A 24,181-nucleotide genomic window follows, 5' to 3' on the forward strand; every position below is an offset into this window, starting at 1 on the left:
ACCGGGCCAGGTTACAAAACCACTTGATATCATTGAGAAGATACTCATACACGTAACACAACATTGATCCAGCCCATAATATTATATATTTCTGAGAAAGTTTCATTGTATTCTGTGTACACACACTCCATTACTTTTGTTTTCAGGCACAACATTCCTGACTCACAAGTTTTATTAACCTGATCTTTCTTTAGAAGTCACCCTACATGTCCAGTGCACACAGAATCCCATGCAAAATGGGATCGAAAATAAGTACCATATCCTTCAAGGACTGTTTTTGGGAGTGCCTGTTTAGGGTGCACAGAATGACTGAATTCTGCACCTCCTCAGAAGTGGGTAGTTGTGGCTCACTCCGCATTAGTGCTAGCTACTCTTCATGACCTCCAAAGAAATACTAAAATTTGCAATGAAGTCAGCAGACTGCAGAATTACAGAGAAGTATTTGCTGCATGTTGGTCTGTAAATCTTTAACTAAGTTTCACTTGCCATAATAAAAAAAAAGAAAATTTACATGAAATCACAACAGAACAACACAAGCTTTATTACATTCCAGCATTAAGTGCGTATTTTCACTAGACCAAGTTTAGTAAAAGGTCCTATATAAAATAGCTAATCAGAAAAAAATATGGTTTGATGTAAAATATCTGTTCAAGCTAAACATTTACTCACTTTTCAATATGCAATACAGAAACTGATTCTAATTGTGACCACTGAGTCTAAAATGCTGAGTAGGATAAACTGGCTCACAGCTGTGTCTCATCACTGGGAGTCTGAATGTTACTGCACAAAACTCTCAGAAACCCACAACAGGAGATCCCCCAAAGCTGAAAGGGAAACAAAACGAGAAAGTGGAAAGTGCCCCAGGTACCCCCGCATGGCAATCCCAGCCCTGCAGTATGTATGGGTTCTGGAGGAAACTGCATACATCCCTGGTTTGGATTGCTCTAACATTGGAATGAGCCTAACAGTCCCTTTCACTCAGCCCTTCTCCACACCCAGATCATCCCTCTCCATTCTGGGGGCGATCGGAAGCAGCCCAGAAACAGAACACCACCCTGCCCCTGTCCTTATGGCCAACAAGAGCACTGGACAGAACAAAGTCTTTTTATGGGCTTGTATTTCTGAGTATGCTCAAGGTAATACATCCCTATAGCTTCTGTTATGAGTTTAAAAAAAAATAGCTAATTCTCATTTATAAAGATTTAGCCCATGGAATATACTGAATATAATAAAATATGTTTTTTTCTTGCTGGCATACTGTGTCCAGATCTTCTGAACTACTCTCAATGCTTTCAAAATTTACTGTTGGTTGTCAGATGTGGGTCCTACACTTCAAATACAGACAAGCAACTCATTCTAAATGCTGTAGTTCACCCTGGACAACCCAATGGTCTTTCAATTCTTGACGCCAGTGTCAACTGTATAACACATTTTTGAACTTTAGAAGCACTTAGGATGTACATGATGCCAATGGATATGGACTTCCAAGTCTATCCCCAAAATGAAAATTCTGTGTTTATAAAGCCTGACTGCTCCTTCACAAGAGATCTGTTTTTTCGGAGTATGGCATTGCGCTGTACATTAACAACCATGTTTATCTTGCTGAACCACCAATATTAAACCCTTAACTATTTGTCATCTGCCTTAGGGAACTGAGTAATAGCATATCATTGTTTGCTCTGTAACACTGACAACATGTGTCATCGTTCATACAGAACACGCCTGCACATGATACAGAACACTGGCAAATGCTTGGTCAGGCCTCCAAGAAGTCACACAGATCTTCTGAGATGTCAATGAAAACTGAGAGAGAACACAAATCTACATTTAACAGACAATATTCGACAATGGGAACACACAAAGGACCGGACCTACCATATGCAATCCATTGCTGTGGATGACACCGTCTTGCTCCATGAGATTTCGGGATATTGTAATAGAGGGAAGATCCAAGCTCTGGGGAGGGAACTGAGGTGTAAATTCATTTCCTGGTGCAGGCAGCTGGTCACCAAGGCCCTGAAAGGGCAGCAGTATATCTGCCATTCCCAGTGCAGGGTCTGACTCGGGTGGGGGAGTAATGGGTGGGATTTCAAACTCCTCGTCCCCGAGGCTCGGCGTGTGAAACGTCTGCTAGAAAAGGACAGGAGAAGCAAACCATATTAGGGCATACTGAGCTTGGCAATCACCTCCACACCCACAGTCCTAATCCTGGTTTGCTCTGAAATGCAAACGCTATAAGCAACAAAACTTTTAAGTTTCATATGCTGAAAGGGTTTTTGGATCATTCCAATTAAAGACTTAAGTCTCATTATTGTATGGCTTTAATGCAGTATCAGTATTAACAGTTTTTTAATGTGTATTTAATTAGCAACATCTGTCTGTTGTTAGTCCGAATATCAGCTGCAGTGGATTTGGCTGTATAACAAACTGCCACTTTATTGATATGTTAGTAAAATAGCACAAACAGCTTACATTACTCTCATGCTTCATAAAACACTGACAATTTTGTAGCACACATACAGTATGAATTCAGCACTGGCCATTTCACATCTTTTGCCTCCTTTTATCCACTAACAAACATGAAATATTACCATTCTGGTCTTTATTTCTTTTCCATTCCCAAAATACAATGCACCCTTTTAAACATGGGTTGTAATTTGGAGGAGAAATGTACAAAAGCATGAGGGTGATTACAGCAACTTCCAGTGCTTTCTGAAGCAAGCCAGCTTTGTTTGAACAGTAGGTTTGTTATGAACTAAACACCTGTTAAGATGCCTTGAGCAAAACATTTACTGCCAGTTATCTTCAGGGTTTGTGCATGTTTGTACGTGTGCATGTGTCTGTCAAAGATAATCTTTATTCAAGTAGAGTCTGTATCTGGCTTCAACATTGCTGACTTTTATTTGGGAAACGAGCTACGCTTATTCAAATTTTTTGAGAGCTAAATGAACTTTCATATATTATTTCAGGTCTACTGCTATTTAATAATAGAAATTCAGTTCTAGAAATTAGGCCATTTTAAATGTACCCAAATCAAGAGTGTCTTGATCAAATTGGGCAGTTGGCAATCCTAAAATAGGCACTCTTGTCTTGTTCTGGACATGCAAGGCTGCTCTGGGATTTGTTTGTTTGCATTAGTTCAGGATTTGAGTTGAGGGGGGCCGGGGGGGGAGAATTGTTTTATGTATTAATTACATTGTTTGAAAGAGTGACTTAATGCCAGTTAATTTAAAAATTATAAGTTCAGTGAAAGATCTCATTAACTGCTGCAAATTGTCATCCTTCAAACTGTTAATGATGATATAAATTAATAACCGCTTGAGAGAAGATGGAAACTGAAACACAAGAAAAACCTTTGCTTGCATATAGAACCTGTCAGCTGTCATTATTGGTCTCACACCAGAAATGATGAGGTCCCAGATTGCTGCAGTCTGCAGCACCGTCAGAGTCTGCTGAGACTCTGCCCATCTTGCTCCAACTGCAAGGCTGTAACTTAATTCTGGAAGTGACGGCTGGGCCTGGATTAGGGAGACGTTTGACTTCCCCACTGCTATATTACAAAAGGTGTGAATTTTTCTTCCCATGGACCCTGTAGCTCACAAACACAAAGGATGGATTGGCCGGGAGAAGTGGTTGGCTAATGAACATAACCCTATGGCTGCATTTGCAGTTATTTTGGCACTAATGTGGTCTAGTAACAGATGCAACTGTAATTTGTGACTCATTTGCTACCCCATTACTGCTTAATGAAATCTAACATATCACATTAACAATACGGATAAACACTCATTCTTGATATGTGGCATTTGGCTGTTTTCATTACCACTGTAATTAACACTTGAAATATTATTTCAATAAATATTTAAGGTGCTTTAAAATGAGTTGTAGTAATCATGACATAGAGACAGAAAATACAAAGCAAATGTGTGGCTTCTGAGCCTGAATGTGCTCTAGGATTACACTCTTAAAGCATTATTTACAGGAATAAAATGGGCTTCTAGCTCAGCAGTGCTCAGGCCCAAAATAATACTGAGAAAGCTGCATTCATGTAATGTAAACCCACTATAATTAAATACATTGTAATGTGGTAATTGCAAAGTTAGCCTGATGCTTTAATGCAAACAGTAACACTTAATCATATTTTTATTCCTTGTTCAAACAAAAGGGTTCAGTGAAATCAGTATTATTATAGTAAATTTGAACCTCTCTTTACTTGACATATTTATGATATATTATTAATTATAAGAACCAGATCTTTTGCCCCATCTAACACAATAACTCTAGGATAGCTGTATAAATATAAAACACAGCTAGATAATAAAACAATATTTTACTTAGAAAAGCAGCATTCATCTTAGCACTTGCAGTTTACTACAAATGGGAGAGTAAATTGATGAATACTTTAACACTTTTAAATGTGAACTTAATTCTAACTGTTAAACTTGTCCAAATATGTAAATATCTTTTTTAAAAAAAACCCCCACAAACATATTATGGACCTAAGAGTGCAGATGAAATAGATGTAATTGAAGAAGAAAGCAACCCCTTAGTGAAGTAGTCTTAAATCCAAAACACTGAGCTATTCAGTCTGTTAAAAGAGCCTGAATGGTACACAATTTGGGACTGCAGAAAGGTGCTGTTATGACCAAAAGAAGGTACAACATTTGAGAGTTTTTTGTTACCAGTCATATTTTTTAAATATTTATATCTTATATATTTAAAAAAATAAACCAAAACTGTGTGCATGGTTAAATGCCATCTGTACTGAAATGTTCAAAACATTTGTTCCTTTTGATAAAAATGCAAATCTGGAGAACTGTTGTATCAACATATAACAGCCAATGTCTGACACGGTGAATTATCACAGCTGGAATTAAATTGTCTCTGAACAGCTGCTGGCAGCAGAGCTTTCATCAATGTTTGATTCAAATGTAGGAAAGAAATTCTACAGAAAGAAACATCATGTTGTCATTACAGATGGGGTTTGTGTTCATTATCACAAATAACACTGGAGCTAGTGCCAAACAATATTCCCTTATCTAAGCAGTCTTGCTGGGTAAAAAGAGATGGTGACCATTCTATAAATGATTCATAAAATCCTACTTTTAATTCTAACCTCCATATTTATTATTACACCTTTCTGCTTATTTTCTCCAAAATCATTGTTTTAGAAGTACACAGGAATACTTGTGACTGAATCCCCATTTACAACATGTAAAATCAGGGCTGCCCAGTTTTCTAATCTTTCCTCGTGTTGGGTAGATCATTTATGGCATGTACCCTACATAAATATTTCTTGTTCTCCATATTGCTGTGCATATACTACTCAGTGCATCCTGCACTTTCCATCCTTCCCTGTGCAGTAAGAGCTCTTGGGTTTTGGTGATGAGCAAATGCTGGTTTGGTCTGGAGCTGGGGTCACTATTAGAGTGTTGATGGTCTATTAACTGGCAGTAAGGCGGCCCCACCACAACAAATACATGGAGCCTGAAGCTGCCATACTTTTCTCCTGCTTCCATGCTCAAAGGCAGTGATCAAATACATCAGCTCCACCACCCAGCCAGCCTCCACCAGCCCAGCCTCCAGGTTTGGTCTGGGTCCTGGTCAAAAGCTGGTCCTGGTCATGTAGCACATACACTTCAGGCAACAAAGCTGGCTTTGGTTTTCTAACTTGTACGAGTATCAAGAACCCAAATTAAAACATTTGTATCTATAACAAAAATTAGAACATTAGCTAGTAATGACTATTACTAAGCTTGCTTTCGAAGTGTACACCTACTGAGCTTTTTATTTGTTTCCTTCTGTTCATAATTTTTTTTCCATACATAAAGCAGATTTGTTTCTATTGAAATGCTATGTAAGTAACAGCCTTATGGACAGCTAAATTGACTAGTAATGGAGAGCTGTCAGGTTATTTTCTTTCTCATTAAAGTCTTTATTTTGTGCTCCATAAAACATGCAGAAATTCAGCACTTCACTCTTCATCCATTCAAAGTCTGTTAAATTATCACAGCAAACAGCAGAATATGAGCATAGATAAAAAATAAAAATATCTACCTCATTTGCAGCAAGAAATGCATTATTTGCCTCAGCCATGTTCATGTAGTTGTTATTGTTTCCAAACTGAAAGAAAAATAAATATTTGGATTTAATGTATGCCACGATAAACTTTTCTTTACCCCATCACTGGCATATAAAGAGTTGGGGAAAAAAAAGAAACACAACAAAAACAAATCAGCAAACAGCAAAGATGTAATTTTGCAGATGTTCTCTGAAGTCAGAACTAGATTGAATCCAACTTTATTATTTTTACTACGATTTTTATTATTATTATTACATACTCTGCGTCCCTCAGTCTGTACATGGAAGACATTCACATATCTCTTCAACTCTTTTTGTCCATGCAGAAAAGCCACCGCACAGACCTAGAGGTGACTTTGGAAATTATGAGTCCATTGGAAAGAGACTATTCTCCAGAAAGTCCCTTCTCCTCTACTACACCTTTCCTGACACACATTGTAATATTTGTATGGATGATCCTGATCCAGAGGTTGCTGCAGCCAGAGGTAGCTGGCACATTACTATTCCAAGCAGACCTGGTTTTAAAGTGCTGAAGGCCAGTAAGGAGAAGAACAAGAAACTGCAAGGTTGTTCTTAAAACCTCATTCTTTCCACAAAATTAGAAAGCCAAACAACCCCCTTTGTTTATCCTTCATTCCAGTTGAGCTCCCATGCCCCAAAGGAACACTAACACCAGAAGATTTTGCACATCAGAGAAACTGTCTGACACTGAGACTCCGAGGTCTGCCCAGGGTGGGGAGGGTGCAGTGCCCACCTCCTCCTACTGAGGTGCAAATCTGCTCACATGTCAGTGATCAGAAGGGATTTTATTGAGTGCCATGGAGTAATTTCCTCCAAATTCCCAAATATGAACATTAGTTGAAGTATTTTTTCTTCTATAGACTGAACACAGAAAAGAGAGAGATTATCAGCATAATACTATGCTTTATGCCCTTCAACTGCACTTCCAAAGGCATGTAGGCTGGTAACGAGTCCTGCACATGTTCCTGGCACAGGCAGGTGTCCAGACTCTATGCTTCAAGGAACACACACCAGGCCTGTCATGCAGCTACCAGTAAAACAGAGTTTCACATATGCACATTGTCATTACCAGGCACAGAGCACAGCCCAAGCTAAGAGTGCGAGGTGAGGGAAAAGCCTCTGTGCTGTCCCTACCACATCACTGCTGCTAAAGCTACATTCTTTGCTTAACTCCCACTTCTGAGTTTTACAAAGCACATTTTTTCAGGAAGGCTTTATTTTATCTTGTGAGACCTTGGTGGAGCTGCCCCCTCCTCAACCTCACAAAACCAAACACTCCTGACAGCAAAACAAGCCCTGCAACCAGTGTGTGAGGATGGGTAACTAGGCACTTGCCCAGATAATTCTTTCCAAGCAAGAAACTGTTGTCCTTTCAGAGCAGCTGAACCTCTCCTGAAAGGAAAAGCACTTTGCTTCAGCTCAGTTTGCTACAGCTGTACTTGGTGCCTGACTGTTTTTAGCGGGGAATGTTTTAGACATTGACTCTCTCCAATTCATCACAGGGGGGACCAGTGATCCTTTTAAGAAAGGCTCTTTCTCTGAAACTCCTATAGCTATTTCTGAAAATCAAATAGAAAGTAAAAAGAGACTAAAAAAAATGAGGAAACTATCGTTATAAGAGGATGAAAACAGGAAGATGGACACAAAGAATTGGAGCCCTGTGTACCTGCTGAATTGTCAGATTGACAACACAGGACATCAGCAAAATGAGAAGACGATCGGGGGAAGGGGAGAAATATGAGATGAGATCCCACATTCTGAAGTAACAAATTCCATTTGTGTACTTATGCTGAATCTTTCAACCTATAACACATGTTCAGCAACAGAGGCCTTAACACAATATGTAGGCTGCCTCATAGCTATTAAAACTCTGTTATCCCCAGCTATGCAGATACTCAAGTAATGTCATCCATTTTTAAAAGCCCAGATGTCACCCATGTTTGGAGATTAAAAAATTCAAGTTAAATTGCACATTCAAATGACTGTTTTGGCACATACGGATGTGTGTGTGTGGATTTGTTGCACAAAGACACCACTTCAGCTCAACAGTGCGATCAACAGGATACAATTTTTCATGTCAGTTAGGGGCATGAAAGAAGGATTTACATGAAAAACTCAAATAGCTCAAATAGAGCTGTTCTTTCTATGGTAGAAAAAAAATAAAAATCAAATTTTCAAAGGATACCTAAGGGCAAAGGTACACTAGGCATTACAACCCCAACACTGGATAAAGAAGTGAGAACAAACCCTATCCTATTTTAATACAGAGGTTCCTTGGAGCTCCCGTATCTCAAATCAGAAACACAGCTGATTTTTACTTTGAAAAGTAAAATTTTACATTGTTTTGATCTACAAGTATTGCTCACACCACAGCTACTGCTGTTCTGATTGTCAAGTGGTTTTCTTCCTTTTTGTTTTATTAAAGTAGAACAAAGAGGAGAGTGACAACTTAATTTTCCATTTTATTAAGGTTGTGAAAGCAAATTACGTAACGAGGAATGTCAAAGCTAAAAGTTACAGGTACATATCCTTCAAGTCATTCTGTTCTCGGGCTATAATGTTTAAGACCCTATTGTGTATGACTCAGCCACTGATGGCAGAAGCTGGAATATTTCAGCTTTTGTTAATATGGATCACAACTAATATTCTTTAGATTTATTTTTTGTCTCTGAATTGGAAGTCCATTGAAGGCACACAACAATTATCAGTGAGTATTTCTAAGATTAAACTTCCTTATTATCTAATGGTACCTATAACAACAAAAGAAAATAAAATGGTTATTATCTTAAGGACCTAAACAATTCAAAAAACAAATTAAGCTTAGAGTGAAATAAGAACTGGGTTAGAAATCCTCTTCTGAGCAGTTAGTCTGCGAATGTAATTACTGAAGAAACTGCAGCTAATCAGCTGTGAATTGTATCCATTAATTAGTATTTGCCCTGGAGAAATGAGAAAAATCAGTAACAATGTTAACACTGCAATGCACTGATGAGTACTGAAACACAGGGCCCTCAGCATTTAGTCAAGCAGGTGGCTCCAATGGTCCAAGTAATTTAAAAAGCTCTCACCTGAAGTGCAGAGCTGGAATTACAAAGCACTTCTTGCATATCTTTGTATCTATATAAGGCTATAATTAATGGCTTTTAATTTAGAAACACTTTGTGATCAGCTGGGAACAGTTATAAATCATTCTAAATAGAACAACGGGTTCTTGTCTATTTTAGTAAAATAATTTTTTGTGAAATGACTCATTGCAGTCAACATTTTTCTCCATTTTTTTTCAAAAGGATCCCTTGCTCAGACCCCTCATAAACACCTCAGAGCATTGCTATAGTTGACAGCAGGGATTTAAACTAAAGGGGAGACTCAGCAATTTGGCCTGCCCAGGGAGACTCCTGAAGGCTCCCACCGCTTGGGTTTCCCTGAGATAGAAGAAAAGATGCAGCACTTAGTCCAGACATCTTTTCCTTTTGTACTGGTGTTGGGATGCTCTGTTAATTACTTAGCCAGAGTAATTAGCAAGAGTTTGTATAAACTTTTTCATCTAAAACTCTCAGAGCACCCTTGCTCTGTAACTATGAAAGAATAGAACACACACCATTGCATTACAAACTGGTTTGTTTCCTTTGACTTCAGGAGTTTGCACTCCATTGTCAGTGCTGAGGAACAGCCCAGAGTCCCCCACCCAACTGCCACTGCCCACCAACAGGCACCACAAGCATATCCCAGCTCGTGAAATGACCTACAAACAAACCAAACCTCTACTGCACTTACAGTGAATCACAGCTGCCATTCTTCATGCAAATCATTGCATGAGAACTATGACAGTTCAGTTCTCTGCTCTTGTATGTTCCAAGGGCACTTGGGTCTTGGCCCTGCTGAAATCCATGTGAACAGACAGGAGGACTGTAAGGAGACTGGATCATGCTTTCTAACAGGTTGTATAAAGCATTTCCAGAAAATTGATTCTTTCTAGAATAGCTGGTTGAAGCTCTTCTCTTAGCTTTGACTACCCAATCTGAAGCCCAGTATCCAGCCTTATTCAGCTGTTCTAGGAAAGGTGTGTATTTGCAATGCCAAGGGAAAATTCATGCCCTCTATTCCTTCCCCAGCACATGGCCTAATGACCAAATCAACTTCTACCCACCACTGGAGATAGAAAAACTGTATCACTGCTACAAACTGCATGTTTTCATAGACCAGGCCTCTGGAGCCAGATATTAGGATATCTGTTGTAAATCAAGGGATAAGCCACTTGGAATCCACACAGCACAACACTACTTAGGTTTTCAAGCTGCCCTTTGTACTCACCAGAGCTCAAAAATTGGTTGGTTATGAAAGCAGAGACTAATGAGCAGTTGTTTTAAGGCAGAAGTCTGATATGATGAACATCACAGAAGACCTTGGCAGTCTGGGGTAAGAAACAGTAATTAAATGTCCACTGAGTCTGAATTCCTACTAAAAAAACTCTTGAGAAAATCTCAAATGTTAAATTGTGGGCACTCTCAGGGCTCCTCTTTGGCATCTGTGATTGAGTCATCACAGCAAGAAATTCAAAAGAGAACTTCACAGCAAAAAACATAACAGTAAAAATAAAATCTTGAAAAGTAAAACAAATAACTAATTTTGAAGGTGTTATGGGCACACAGAATAACATTTTGAACCTATAAAATTAATGGGAGTTTTGCTACTGTTTTTAATGGAGAAATGATTTTACTTACAGTATTTAGTCATTAGTATTTTTTTCCACTTTCTGTATTTCTGATTTTACATCAACTCAATTGTGGTGCAACTCTAACCTGAAAAACAACAGAACTCACACAAAAATATTCATTTCCTCAAGAGCTGAAATAGAGAAATACATAAGTAACTTAAAACCAGCCATAAAGAAGCCCAGACTTTTATCTGACCATCTCAATGGAGCAAAAACATGAATGTTTAAGATGCCAGTATTTTTATGCTCAAAAAGAAAATTTAACTCAGCAGGCAAATTCATTCAATATACTAAATAATTCTTTTTATAACATTGCTGTTTCACAGTGCAACCCCAAAGAAGAAGAACCCATTGGAAGAGTTATTGTTCCAGCATATAATACCAGCAAAACCATGGAATGTGAATAAATGTCCCAAATGGGAAACTCAAACAAAATATATGCAGAACAAAAATGAAACACATTTTATCACCTTCTCATAACTAATCCATCAACTTAAATTTTGCTTAAAAGGAATGACTGCAATTCTATGCTCAAAGACTACATATCATATATCTAAGAATACAAAAAATTAATAGTTATTACAGAATCCAGTTCCCCTTCCTCTTTTCTTTTTCAATTAAAGAAAACCTTATCCCAACCCTTATTGGAAAACAGACTTCAGACTTAATTATCATGACACTAACAGTCCTTAATTATTAGTCAATGTTTATTCAAAATACATTTAAAGTTTCTCTGGATAGTATTTCCAGTCAAAATTCTTACTGTCTGCAGAACAAGCTCTAAACTAAGCTGTCACAGCAGTACATATCTGCTTGTGAATACATTTTAGACAGTTACACATTCAACTTCTATCACTTCTGATGCCAATTTACAGCTTGCAGAAAATGGCACCCTCAATAGATCACACTTCCCATATTTCTGCAGTAAAATTAGAAGTCATATTTTTTAAAGTATGGCCATTAATAAAATCATTCTCTTATGATATGAGCACACTCATGGTTTTTATATAGAGTAATATCTACTTGCACAAATATATATTATGGCAAGGATCTCAGTTTTATCTTCATATTTGGCAAATTAATTCCTCTGAGGTTACACTATCCTTATGAGTAAAAAGAAAGATAACAATCCCAAAAGATGTAATTACAGACCAAAACTAAATTACTTTGCAGGTCTAAGTACTATATCTCAATAATTTCACCGGAGAACATCTTCACTGCATTTGGGCAGATTTTATTCTGCTGCCTGACCAATAATTACAGCTCTGGCAAATACAATGTCTGATAAGGACATCAATTAAGAATGAGCATTGTGTTATTTAAAAAAAAAATTCATCATGTTCACAGCCTGTCTGATTGAATGAAATGCCAAATTAAATTAATGGAGATTGCTAAGTCTAGCTGGCTGGTGGGGAACCATGCAGAAAGTGGGACAGCATAGACAATAAACTGTCTGTAATTAAAAGATGAGAAGCTGGACTAATGCTACTTCAGCCTGATTATTCCAAACAAAACAATATACACTAAAATTATTCTGGCAAAAGACGTAGATGGTGTGGGAGGATGGCTGGGGCAGGGGGCTTTTTCCTTTTTTTAAAATAGTATTAACTGTCACCATCTATGAACAGCAGTGTCCTCACTACAGGTATTAAATTAAATACAGTGGGTTTTCTCATCAGGAAACACAATTTACATTCTCGGGGAACATAAAAAACAAAACAAAACAACCAGAAAAAAACCTCTCTAACCATTCCTGTTCTAAATGGATATCCAGCTAACATGTTGAGGTTTTCCCTCTAAGTATGATGTGTTCATAACAGGAGCAGAGTGTTCTTTTCTGGAAGAGTAAGTTCTTCATGGCATTTTCAATACTTCAGAAGCAGTAGGTGGTAATTATATTATTTTATCATATAGAAGCATTCTATTTTCATTTTCCTCCTAGAAACAATGAGGCAGATTTTAGTAGCTGGTACAGAGATGCAATAACACTACAGTTGTAAAGGATTTATATTGTTGCAAGTGAATGAAGTAATTTTTTTAAACATTGTAAACGAAGATGGAATTTGTACTCAGAATGAATGCCAAATGGTACCCTCGATTTTGACACTACACCATTACCCACAGAAATTTCAGCACTCCTCTGATAGGATGCTAATGCTTTGGAAGAAATAGGATGTGTTGCCCAACACAAGAAATATTATTCACCATAGATGACAGGCAGCCATAGGAGATTATGGATTGAGTCACTGAGCATAAAGGAGGTGGAGAGTTGGACCAGATGCAGGCAAAATGCTGCCTGTCCATTTGGGTCAGGCTCTGACCACATGGCAGTAAGCAGATAATGTATCCCAGTTAGATCTAAGAGCAAACTGCTATGTGTGTGTGCACACAAGGGTAGGGATACATGCACAGAGATAATGTTTTTGTCAGCAAAAAAAAACATTTTGGAAGAATATCATGAAATGCTGGACCACTAGGCAACATGTACTATATGTGCCAAGTTTATACTTGACCCTTTCCATTCATATTTTTAGAACAAATTTATGATTAGTGATTATTATAGAATAGTACAATAGCAATCAGCTTTCTGAGACAGTTTATAGGGTTTTCTTCTTTTCATTAGTTCTTATCTTCTGGAAGTGGGTAAGTTCCTGCAAAATTCTGCAGATTTTCTTGGACAGATCTTCACAGACCTGTAAAAAGCTACTCAGAAGTGCTAGCCTTGGCAGTGTTGGCCACCAGAACTTACTACATAACAGTTCCTTCTGTTTCTTCCCCATCAGGATTCTCTATCACACCATATCAGGATCCTGCAATAACCCGGAGGAAACGCAGGCCCTGCTGAAAACAAAGAGTTCCTATAGGGGATTTTATCATGCCAAAAAGCTGAATTTTCTTACAACTTCTTCACTGATGAGCAACAAGCCAACAGACAGGAGCACAAAACATTAAAAAATAAAGCACCCAGCTTTACAGTCACATCCTCAATGCTGAATTTTAGGCAAATGAATAATCTCATTAGCAGTTCATTAATTATTGAATCTGTACATAAGTATCTGTACAATCATGCATGTGACAGTCTTTTGATATTTAAAATCTTAAAGCCTTTAATTCAGAGGAGCATTTAGATTCCAATTTTTGAGTCTCAAACACCTGCTGCACTAATTGTTATATATATCCTTATAGAAGTGTGGCTATGCATGTATATATATATGTACACATGCATTCTCTAACTCTTTGCTTAGAGCCAAAAAAAATCTCAGTGGAATAAAATACTTGAGCAAAATGCTAAAGAAAAATAGACATATTTTATTCATATATTCTCAAATATCCATCAGACACACTGTTTGCAGATAGTACAGATTTAAAAATTTTAAGAAAGCAATTAGAATGGAAACATTTGAAGTTACTTTAAAAGCTTTCAGCCAGCAAATAAAAACTTCGACAATAACAATAAAAAGCACTGACTTAATCTCCGTGATTCCAGCCAAACTCTTTAATATGAACTCCTTCAGTGAATTCCACAGCCAAAAGCTGTAACTGAATGATATTTTGCAAAGTATGATATTGAGCAAGTCTTAGGAACAGTAATGAAAGGAATATTTAATGGTCTCATGTTAGACATTTTCAGATCTCTTAAGAAAGACACATTCTATAAAGGTTTTTATATGCAAGAAGTAACTTTGTATGAATATGCAAAGTATAATTATTATGTTGACTGACAGTCAAGGCAATTCAATATATGCCAGATTTTTAATGCTACTGATTCCATATTTAAATGCATAAATATTAAAAGGTGGTCCAAAGGACAGTCCTGGTCCTAATATTTATACAAGATTAAGGTGTTGCAAAATGAGTCTGAATCTTGAAAGTTCTTGCCAAGGCAAACATACCAACAATTTTCCTGTCACATGTTCAGAGTTTCAATTTACCATTTTGACTCTTTGTAGACAAGAATGTCTGTTCACAGTTCATGGAGCTGTGCCTTCAAAGGTAGTAAAATGGACACTCAAACTTGGAATCTGCATATAATCTCTGCAACCCCCTACATATGCTAAGACTGTTTTTTCTCTGTACAAGGCTAATACAAACAACAAACTTAGACCAACTCACTGAGTTTCACATAAGAAAGACTCTACAAGATCTGCAGATGTTACTTCACAGAGTTTTGAAGTACATTCCCTATCAACACATCCCATTGTTGCCTGAAGCTTAAAATATCGGACTAGACCAAATGTTAAGATATTCGGTAACAAAGCCAAGGAGATGCCACTGTAGTATAAGTGTTTGTTTCAAAATATATGAATATTTAAAGAACATATTTTCTTTCTTTGCTTTCTGACCCAGAGGTGTTTGCTGTGATGAGCTATGAAATTATTTTCACAATCACTCTTATGAGTACATACTTGTTGCTACAATAAACCAGACAAGACATAATTATCACAGAAGAAAAATATTGCTAAAATGCAAAAATAACTTACTTATATGGTTAAGTCTCTTGCTTATATATTTTTTTCTACAATTTTATAGCAATTTGGATTCCACATGAGAACAGTCTTCTCAAACATGAAGTTTTTCGTCACCCATTCAATGTATGTATTTTATGAGTTACATTTCACTAAACAGCTGAAATTATACATAGGATTTCATTTCTAGCAACATAGGAGGACAGATGGTGGTTAAATTATGCTTTTTTTTCCACAACTGCTCTAAAGAACTGAAGCAAAAGTAAAGCACAATTGCTCCTTTTCCATGGCCCTATGAGAAGATGGAAATGTCTCTATTCTCCACAACATTTATGAAATGGAAGAGCAGCAACAGTCTCTCAGAATGGGCTCAAAATGCACCGGTGGTCTGTAAAACAATTTAGAAGAAATGCTCAAACCAAATCTGTGGGCCTGATTGTGGGCACCACGTCCACTTCTACCCTAACACAACAGGGTTAGCATTAACAGCTCTTCAACTCCCCCTCTCCATCTCTGAGTATCCCTTTATTCCAACTGTTTAACTGCTGCAAGGGATAATTTTATATGGTTCTTTGGGGTTTTTTTTGGGGGGGTTGGGGAGGATGGGGGTAGAATTCCTAAATACAGAACTGGTTTTGCCATATGAAGACTTCTATTTCACTTTCCTCTTCGAGGTATTAAATCCATACAGTCAAACCATTAGTGATGTCTCCCCACCCCCCATTTATTTTATATAAACTAAGCATTGAATCTAAGCATTTCTTAACATAATTACAGCATTTTATACTTGGAATCCCAAGAAATAGTTTTATATCACTATATTCAAGATTACTGTAACATTTTTGCAGATGAATTTAAAGTGATGTAATTATATGCAATTGGGTTGTAAGTAGCTTTTCTTACAATCTTATATCAAATTTCACTCACTTCAGCGAAAATTGTAAATTCCATTCTAGAGTGTGATTCAGCTTTACTACACTAGCAAATTATATCAAGTTTTAAATATAAAATTGATAGAGAAAGGGTGAAGCAGGTGTAGACATTTTATAGTAATCATAATGGAGGATCAGTCAGGATACTTTCAGGCTAAAATCAGTACATGCATAAAGCCTTAAATATCTCAACTCTCAGTCATGTTGATACCATGGGTTCCTGTGATTTTTGATGAAATTAAATTTTTTGCACTTCAGAAGCACTAATCATAATCAAATAGATAAATAGCATTTTTGAAGTCTCCATTAGCTCCATCTCGTTAAATGCAATGCAGTACAAAGCAAGCCATCTATTGCAAAGACAGCCTATGGGATATAACTGACCTTATTACACATATACTTGAACAAGAAAAAGAGAAAAGCCACTCAGAAATGCCCCAACCCAAGCACTAGTCAGCGATGGTTACCCTTGACCAAAGCTCCAACCCACAGTGTGCTGCTGCAAGCAATGCCCTTCAATGTGGGATGCACAGGAAAGCACAGATGAGGCTCCAGGATTTCATATCCTAACCCTGTAGGAACAGGGGCTGGACAAGAAAATAACTGCCAGGCATAAGATTTGGGAATGTTCCTCAGGTGACGACATTTTTCAGTTCGGAAAAGTTATGTGTGTCAATATAATATAGATCAGAGATACATTATGAACAAGCACATAACACATCACTTCCTCCTCTATCTTACATCAATCTGAAACCTGGAGGATTTCTCCACTATTTTTAGTTGAGGGTGGATTACAAGTCCCACAGCAGGGAGGCCTCTGGAGAGTCTTCAGCAACAACTGACTTTATTTAAACATGCAAGATGGAATTGGATGCAAGGCTCTGCAATAACAGCACAGGAGAGTTAAATTTAAGAGTAGAATAATCCCTCATGCTAGCTTGTATTCCTAATTTATGCCACAGAGACTAATCAGGATTAATTTATCTATCTTTAGCTTCCCACTGTTTTATTCCAACCTAAAGGCAACATTTTGGGCAGCAGAAACTTTATTTTGTAGGTGAGTAACCTACTTTAATTGCATTTTCATCCGTTACTACAGTCTTGCATTTTCTTCACTTAATTGGGTCACTGTATTTCTTCTTGTAAGTGGGCACAGAAATTACTTCTGATATTGATTGCAGCCCTGAGGTTCTCTGAGAGCTGAGGACATACAAAGGGTACACGGCAAATTCCATTTACAACAAGTGAAATGAATAAATTTTTACTCAAATCCTCATATCAGGAAAATCCTAATTTAAAAATATGGAGATTCTGTATTAAATATCTCACATATGCAGGGCTGGAAATGCTTGGCACCAGCACAAAGTCAGGCCTCTCAAGTCTTCAGGTGATCATCAGCACTGACGTTTCAAAATACTAATGACTAATTAGAGTTAAAATTAAGTGCATATTAAAAAGCACACCAGTAATTTCTTCTCATATTTTTCAGATGGCATAGAAAAAACAATGTTTTTCAACATAAGACTAAAAATGGTAATAAAAGCTCACTTGAACAGTAAAGTACTACTCTTCATGTCTTGATGTAAGCAAGCATGAGCTTTGATACATCCAAATTCCTGAGTTTCTTTTCTTGAAGTATGAGAGAGAGCAGATCCTAGTGGCATTTCTGCTGCCAAGATGTTCCACAGCTCACAACTCATGCTCTGAATATATTCTCCTACTTTTGTGGACTGAGATAATTCAGCCTCATGCTATTCATACCAAAGATGTGCAAGAAGTTGAATACTTCTTAGTTGAATTTAAAATAATCAGATGTAGCTTTAGAATGAATTCAAAGTAGACGTATGAATTATAATCAGTAGATGTATAAAAGCTGTAATCTCTTCATGAACTTTCTTTGTCTGAATGTTTAGAAACTATGCAAGAGATCCCTAGGAATACCTGTTACTATGAGACAGGTTCATAACTGAAAGTCAGATGGGAGTTTTCCTTATCAGCTGATGGCATGACAGTGATCTGAGTTCTTCAGAAATATTTCTTTGGGTGCCTCAGAGAGAGTACTTTTGATACAGAGACCACTCTGATATAACCAAATAATACTTTGTACCATCACCACATGCTTCTGGCAGGCAGGTGCCTGCTACCATTAGGTGCAAACTACAGGAAGTTGTCTCACTATTGTATCTTGAAACTTAACATTCCATCCCACTTCTAGAATGGAAAATTTCCCAGACATCAGAAATTTTGGGCAATAGAAGTAAGACCTGTAGCCAGTGCACTCACAAAATCCTGTATGTTCAGGATTTTGCTTCCTAAATGCCCAGGGCTAAAGCTGTTTCATGACTATATTATATTTTGGATCACACAATAACTTTAGCCAAGTTTATGACATGGACATTTTATGTTTCTGTGATATCAAAGCTGTGTAAGAGTTCAGAACTACAAATCCCACGTCCACTTCTAGTGAGGAAGTGAAATGATGCAAAACCATACAAGGGAGCACAAGACATCAAAATTGCTCTGTTTGTTCAGAACAGGAACAAAATCACAGGAAATCCATAGGGTTGGTTGCTTCATGGCCTGCCAAACTGAGGTGATTTTGCTCTGCCATAAAGTTTCTCAGTCATTTTTTGTCCATGTAAGCTCACACACATCCATGGGAGATTCTGGGTGACCTGCAGTGATGACACATTTCCACACAGGACCTGCCTTTGCACCACTGAAACCAACAACAACCAACTACAAGTGACACAGGAAGCTCTTCAGTGCTATGATCTCACCTTCATCCAACTGCACACAAAACACTGATTATAAGAAATCCCTCCACTTCTACATAGATCCCCCAAATCCTCACATCCTTCATAAAATCAAAGTTCAGACACTAATTTGGGTAAGCATCACCTTGGAAAACCAAACCCCTGCTGTGGTACTCACCAGGAAGAAAAACGGTGAAGAGTTAGTTAGTTGCCACCATAAATCAGGCCGTCCCATTTGATTCAGATGGTGCTGATGATTGCATGCCATATTCCAGTAAATGGAATATCAGCTGTAGCCAAACTGGCTACTACAAAAAAATTAAAGGGTTATCAATTTATGTCAACATATATCATCTACTGAGGTAAGAAAAAAATGTTCTGCCATATTGTTATTCTTACACTATGCATGTGTGAAAAAGGGGATAAGGAGTGAGTATAACCCTCCACCATTCTCAACTGTAAATTCTCTTTTTGTGGTGTTTACTCCACCTATGTTTTCCTTCATAAACAAATCTGGGGAAAGTCAGGCCTGTTTCCAGTCTCTTCATCGCCTTGCAGCACTACCCATGCTAAGGCTCAGTAGCCTCTGTTTGTTTCGAAAATACGGAATGGTGCTCAGCTCGTGCATATCAATCTCATTAATGGATTTCTTTAGTATCAGAATCTTTAAGTGGCAATTTCAGACCCTCCCCTCACACCAGGAGTTACTGGGACATCTAAACTGCATCATCAACAATTACAATGATCAACAACAAAGCCAATTTACAGCATCTCCTGCTTCCATAAAAAGGTTAAATGCCATGTAACCATAAAATGGTTATATGAGCTGCAGTGGGACCAAACTAAAGGCAATTGCAGTGACTCAAAGTTATTATGTCAGCACTGCCACCTGCAGACATGATGCTAAGTGATGTCAAGTTCCAGAGAAGATCTCAGTATGGATCATAAACCTCCACCCACTTGCTTATTTAATTATTTGCTCTATAGTTCAGTGCCCCTTTGCTGATGCTGATACAACTCTTTTTGAGGTTCCACTGCAAAAAAATGAAACAAAACTTAGGGAGGTAAACACAATTAAGAGTTTCTTTTTCATGTGGGGCAGGGATGAAGAGTAGATGGAGGAACTCCTTAAACCAGCAACAGTGACAAACCTGGCACTCTGTGAAACCACACATTCATTTACCAGTAGAAATGGTCACATTTTCAGTATTCATCTCACTGCCTACAGGGGACTTTTTCAGAACAGCTAGCTTTTCCACAAAAGCTGAATCATTAGAAAGGGAGCCTGAGAGAGACATTCTGGACATGTAAAAACTTATTTACTCAAGGAAGTACATCATAGATTCTGTACACAATTCACCCCTGACTAAGGAAAGAAAATGAACATGACTTAATGGAAGCAGTGATTATTAAGATTTATATAACCTCTAGATAAATTATGCTTTGCTGTCATGCGCTACGAGGCTTAGAGAACAGAAGCAGGATTAGTTTAAGACAAGGGAAATTATACATGTAGAAGTTAAAGCTTAAGAAAAGAGATCTGGCTTGTATCAAGTTGATGCTTCAGATACGAGACTGCATTATAACAGGTTATAGTTGCAACAATAATTTTGATTGGCATATCATTTATACTAACTACTGCTTGGAACCCACCCAGAATATGCAGCGTACTATAAACTGCTAGGAAATATATCTGTGTATTGTTCAATATTTACAATGTGCTTTATTTTGTAAATATAAGACCTAGCAGAAAAATGTAGAGTATTAAAAATAGTTCTGCTTAAAAGGAATGTCCCTCTTCCCTATAAAAAGAAGTATTTCACTAGCAGTAGTTTATAATTTTGTTCAAAAATGTTCACAGAGAAGCTAAATAAACTTTCAATGAGGAAAATTTGATTGCTTTGTTCAGCTGCTCAAACAGATTTCTATCTCTACTTATTTGCATATTTCTGAATATTCTCTTTCAGACCCACACCATTTTTGTTAGCAAAATCAATTTTCTCTTGGACAAAAAGTGAGATTTGCTCTAAAGATTTTAAGCTTTTAAATAAACATGAACTGAATGGTGTAAAAAGCTCTCCTTTTAAGAAAAGATTCTTGCTGTTTGGAAAGAAAAGAATCCTTTGCATTCACAGGTATCAATTGACAGCAACAGATTTTAACATGAAGAGAGAAAAAATATACAAGGGCAAAACAAAAAGAGCTGCAACCCAATTATGTAGCTACAACACAGACTGATGCTAAGTTTAATTTTTAAAGAGCATTGTGTACACATGTCCATATACAAAACACAAAAAACCATTAAACTGATATGAAAGATTTATTATTAGCTTTATTATTGATTTTTCAAATCTGAAAAAATACCCATGATTATGAAATTGTACCCTCTGCACATGAAGAGAAGAATTGTTCTAAAATCCAACAGTTCTGCAGAATCCTCAGCAAACACCAACCAAATGTAATTTTTTCTGGGTCTGTTCAGCTCTGCTAATAGTTATTGTTTGCACAACTGTAACTAAGTACATTACCAACTAGTTGTTCAATCTATATAAATTTAAGAAACACACATTGCCAAGGAGTGACTCATATATCAGTCTATTATATGCTACAGAGCTGACTGTATTAAACAAATCACTTTCCCTACAGCTGAAGAATAGAAGCTATATACAGAGCAGAGGTTATTGTCTAATTTAAATCTTGGCTCCCTTCCCAGAGCTGTACAAGATTCCAATTTGTGGAAATGTTACTCTCTGCTACTGCCAGAAAGGCTACAGAAAATGGTATTGGGTGCCTTCCAGAAATATGTCTGCAAAATGCCAATCAACAAGTCACTAAAGATTAACAGTATGACTGTACCAAATTAATTTAAATTATAGAAACATATGGCTAGGATGTTTGCACTGCACTTAACACAACACCTGCTTCACAAACAGCTAAGTTTTCTTGCACGGTATAAAATAATATACGTCAAACACCTTGAACCTGATTCTTTTAAATGGGAAAAAAAATCATTTAATAAACAGTAACCAGGGGGTACCACCACCAGCTACAAGCCACCATTTTGTAAAGGGTAAATCCCTTACTTGTTTTAAATTTTACACCAACCCAGATTAAGTGGTCTTTTTCCATCATAGAGAAAGTAATGAGTGACAACAGAAATTAAGTAAAAGAAGATGATAGAAATAAACATTTTAATATTCATTTCAGAAATTCATTATTTTAAGTTGATTTTGCTAGAATACTTCCAGTCTTATAACTGTCCTTCAAATACATTGTTATTGTGTCTTCTCTTTCCCTAAATACATAAAGTTGACATTCTTAAGCAAAAGTCACTTTTGAAAGGCACTGTAAGTGCATGAAAAGTTTTATAAGATTAAAAACCACACACCAGAAGTCAAATATTTTCTATTTCCTCAGTGTGGTTTTTCTATTATTTTTATAAAATTCCTTAATATATATGACCTTGTCATCAAAAAAATAAAAAAATAAAAATCCACGACAGTCTTAGAAATATTTGCACATTAGAATATGCCATATTTCGGCTGAAGAGGAGGAGTGCTGTTTTATGTTTCTCTCCACTGCTTTTCTATTATTGCCTAGCTAATGGAAATACATCAAACAAATGTTCTACAAGAGCAATAAATATTAAAGTTGACCTATCCATCTGGAAGAAATGAGAACAATACTGCTCACTTTTAGCCCAAATATGACACTGACAAATGAAGCCCTGAGATTCCATCACACTTTCAGCAACCTGGGCTAAGTGCCCACCATGTGATTCTTGTACCAGCAATTTTCTCCATTCATCTTCATTAGGCAGTCACTTGACCTGCCTCCCAACATCCCTGTCAAATTTGAACCTTTAGGGGGCTGCTTGTACTTTCTAACAATGTACTCTAAAAGCTTTACTCCCTTTTTGCAAAAAACCTCAGATGAACACAGAAGAATACTCGAGTTCTGGAGAGGGAACCATCAGACACGATTAGAAGAGATTATGGCCCTGGATGTGTGATGGTACAACAGTGGTGTCCTTACTGCCCAGAACAAACACCACAGCCTTGCAGAAAGCACAAGTGGGAAAAGCAGTCATCCTTTTGGCCACCAGAAGACAATTCACATTCAAATGAGGATAGATGTAACCTCTTGCCACAAACGACTGCCCTCCCTTTCCTGTCTCAGTCGCTGTTTGAAGCTGGGACAAGTAGCCCACAGCATTCTCAACCCAACCTAACAGGAGCCATTCATCACATTAGCAGTGTTACATAACATCCCATTATTTGCTTTTTCAACAGCATAATAATGACAGCACTGATTTGATTATTCTGTAATAGTGAAAATGAATACCAATTCAATATGAATTTGCCAGTGCAATAAAAAGCTCCGAACAGGATTCTTAGAGGCTTCCTAGAAAGACTTCATAACTTTACGATTGCTTAGGGAAATCAGAAAGAGTAAAAGCACCAAAAGGCATTAAGACTTTGACATTAAAACTATCTCAGACAGTCATGCAATTGCAATACCTTTGTTAGGGTAGTTCTACAATGTTTATCTGGCAAGCATCTGATGTATTGACTCCTTTTATATTGCACAGAAGTGCTTTTCTTTCCTTTTTCAAAGATATGTTTAGAATTATAGATATTGTAGACTGTCGTGGCAATGTAGCAATTAAAATACACCCACACAGATTTCTTTTAGGCAGTAAGTTCTTCAACCTTTTTTCTTGTTGATCCAGTCTTACATGAGTGGTTCCATGCAGCTGCTAAGCACACCATGGGCTTACTCATCCAGGAAAACATTGCTAAATGCAAGTAAAGACTGCAGAACAGAAAACAGGTACACACAATGCAGAGGTAAGATGGATTTCACTGTGATGGCCAAAAACTGAACAGAGACAGCTTTAATCCAAACCAAATAGTGTCCTTTCACAGTCAAGTACTTCAGTTATGCTAAGTTGAATTTGCAGCACTAAAATTTTTACTTTTTTTTTTACAAGCATTCAAACTGTATCTGAACTCAAGTGAAAAACATAGAAAATCTTATGCTCTGTCATAATTTTAAAGGGTTCTGCAAGTGTCAAAAACTATGCTGAAAATCTGAAAACATTCCAAAAACTGTGGACAAGAAAAAGTATGAACAGATGTGCAATTAAAAAAAAAAAAAAAGGACCTCACACAGGTGTATTTATGGTATTTATGTATTTATTTAGGTACA

At 37.1% G+C, this 24,181-nt stretch overlaps 1 protein-coding gene across 2 annotated transcripts in view; it reads right to left on the reverse strand.

Moving 5' to 3' along the window:
- TOX3 (TOX high mobility group box family member 3) overlaps positions 1 to 24,181 on the reverse strand; it is a 72,784-nt gene that overhangs the window by 18,270 nt on the left and 30,333 nt on the right. The window contains exons 2-3 of one of the 2 annotated variants that reach the window (XM_071567738.1): positions 6,058 to 6,123; positions 1,876 to 2,127 (exon numbers count right to left, since the gene is read on the reverse strand). In XM_071567738.1, coding sequence (XP_071423839.1) covers positions 1,876 to 2,127; positions 6,058 to 6,123 — 318 coding nt within the window. Of the gene's footprint in view, positions 1 to 1,875; positions 2,131 to 6,057; positions 6,124 to 24,181 lie in introns of both variants that reach the window. The other variant, XM_071567737.1, reaches the window with a different exon arrangement.

This window comes from Pithys albifrons, chromosome 12 (genome assembly GCF_047495875.1).
Source record: "Pithys albifrons albifrons isolate INPA30051 chromosome 12, PitAlb_v1, whole genome shotgun sequence".
NCBI lineage: Eukaryota > Metazoa > Chordata > Aves > Passeriformes > Thamnophilidae > Pithys > Pithys albifrons.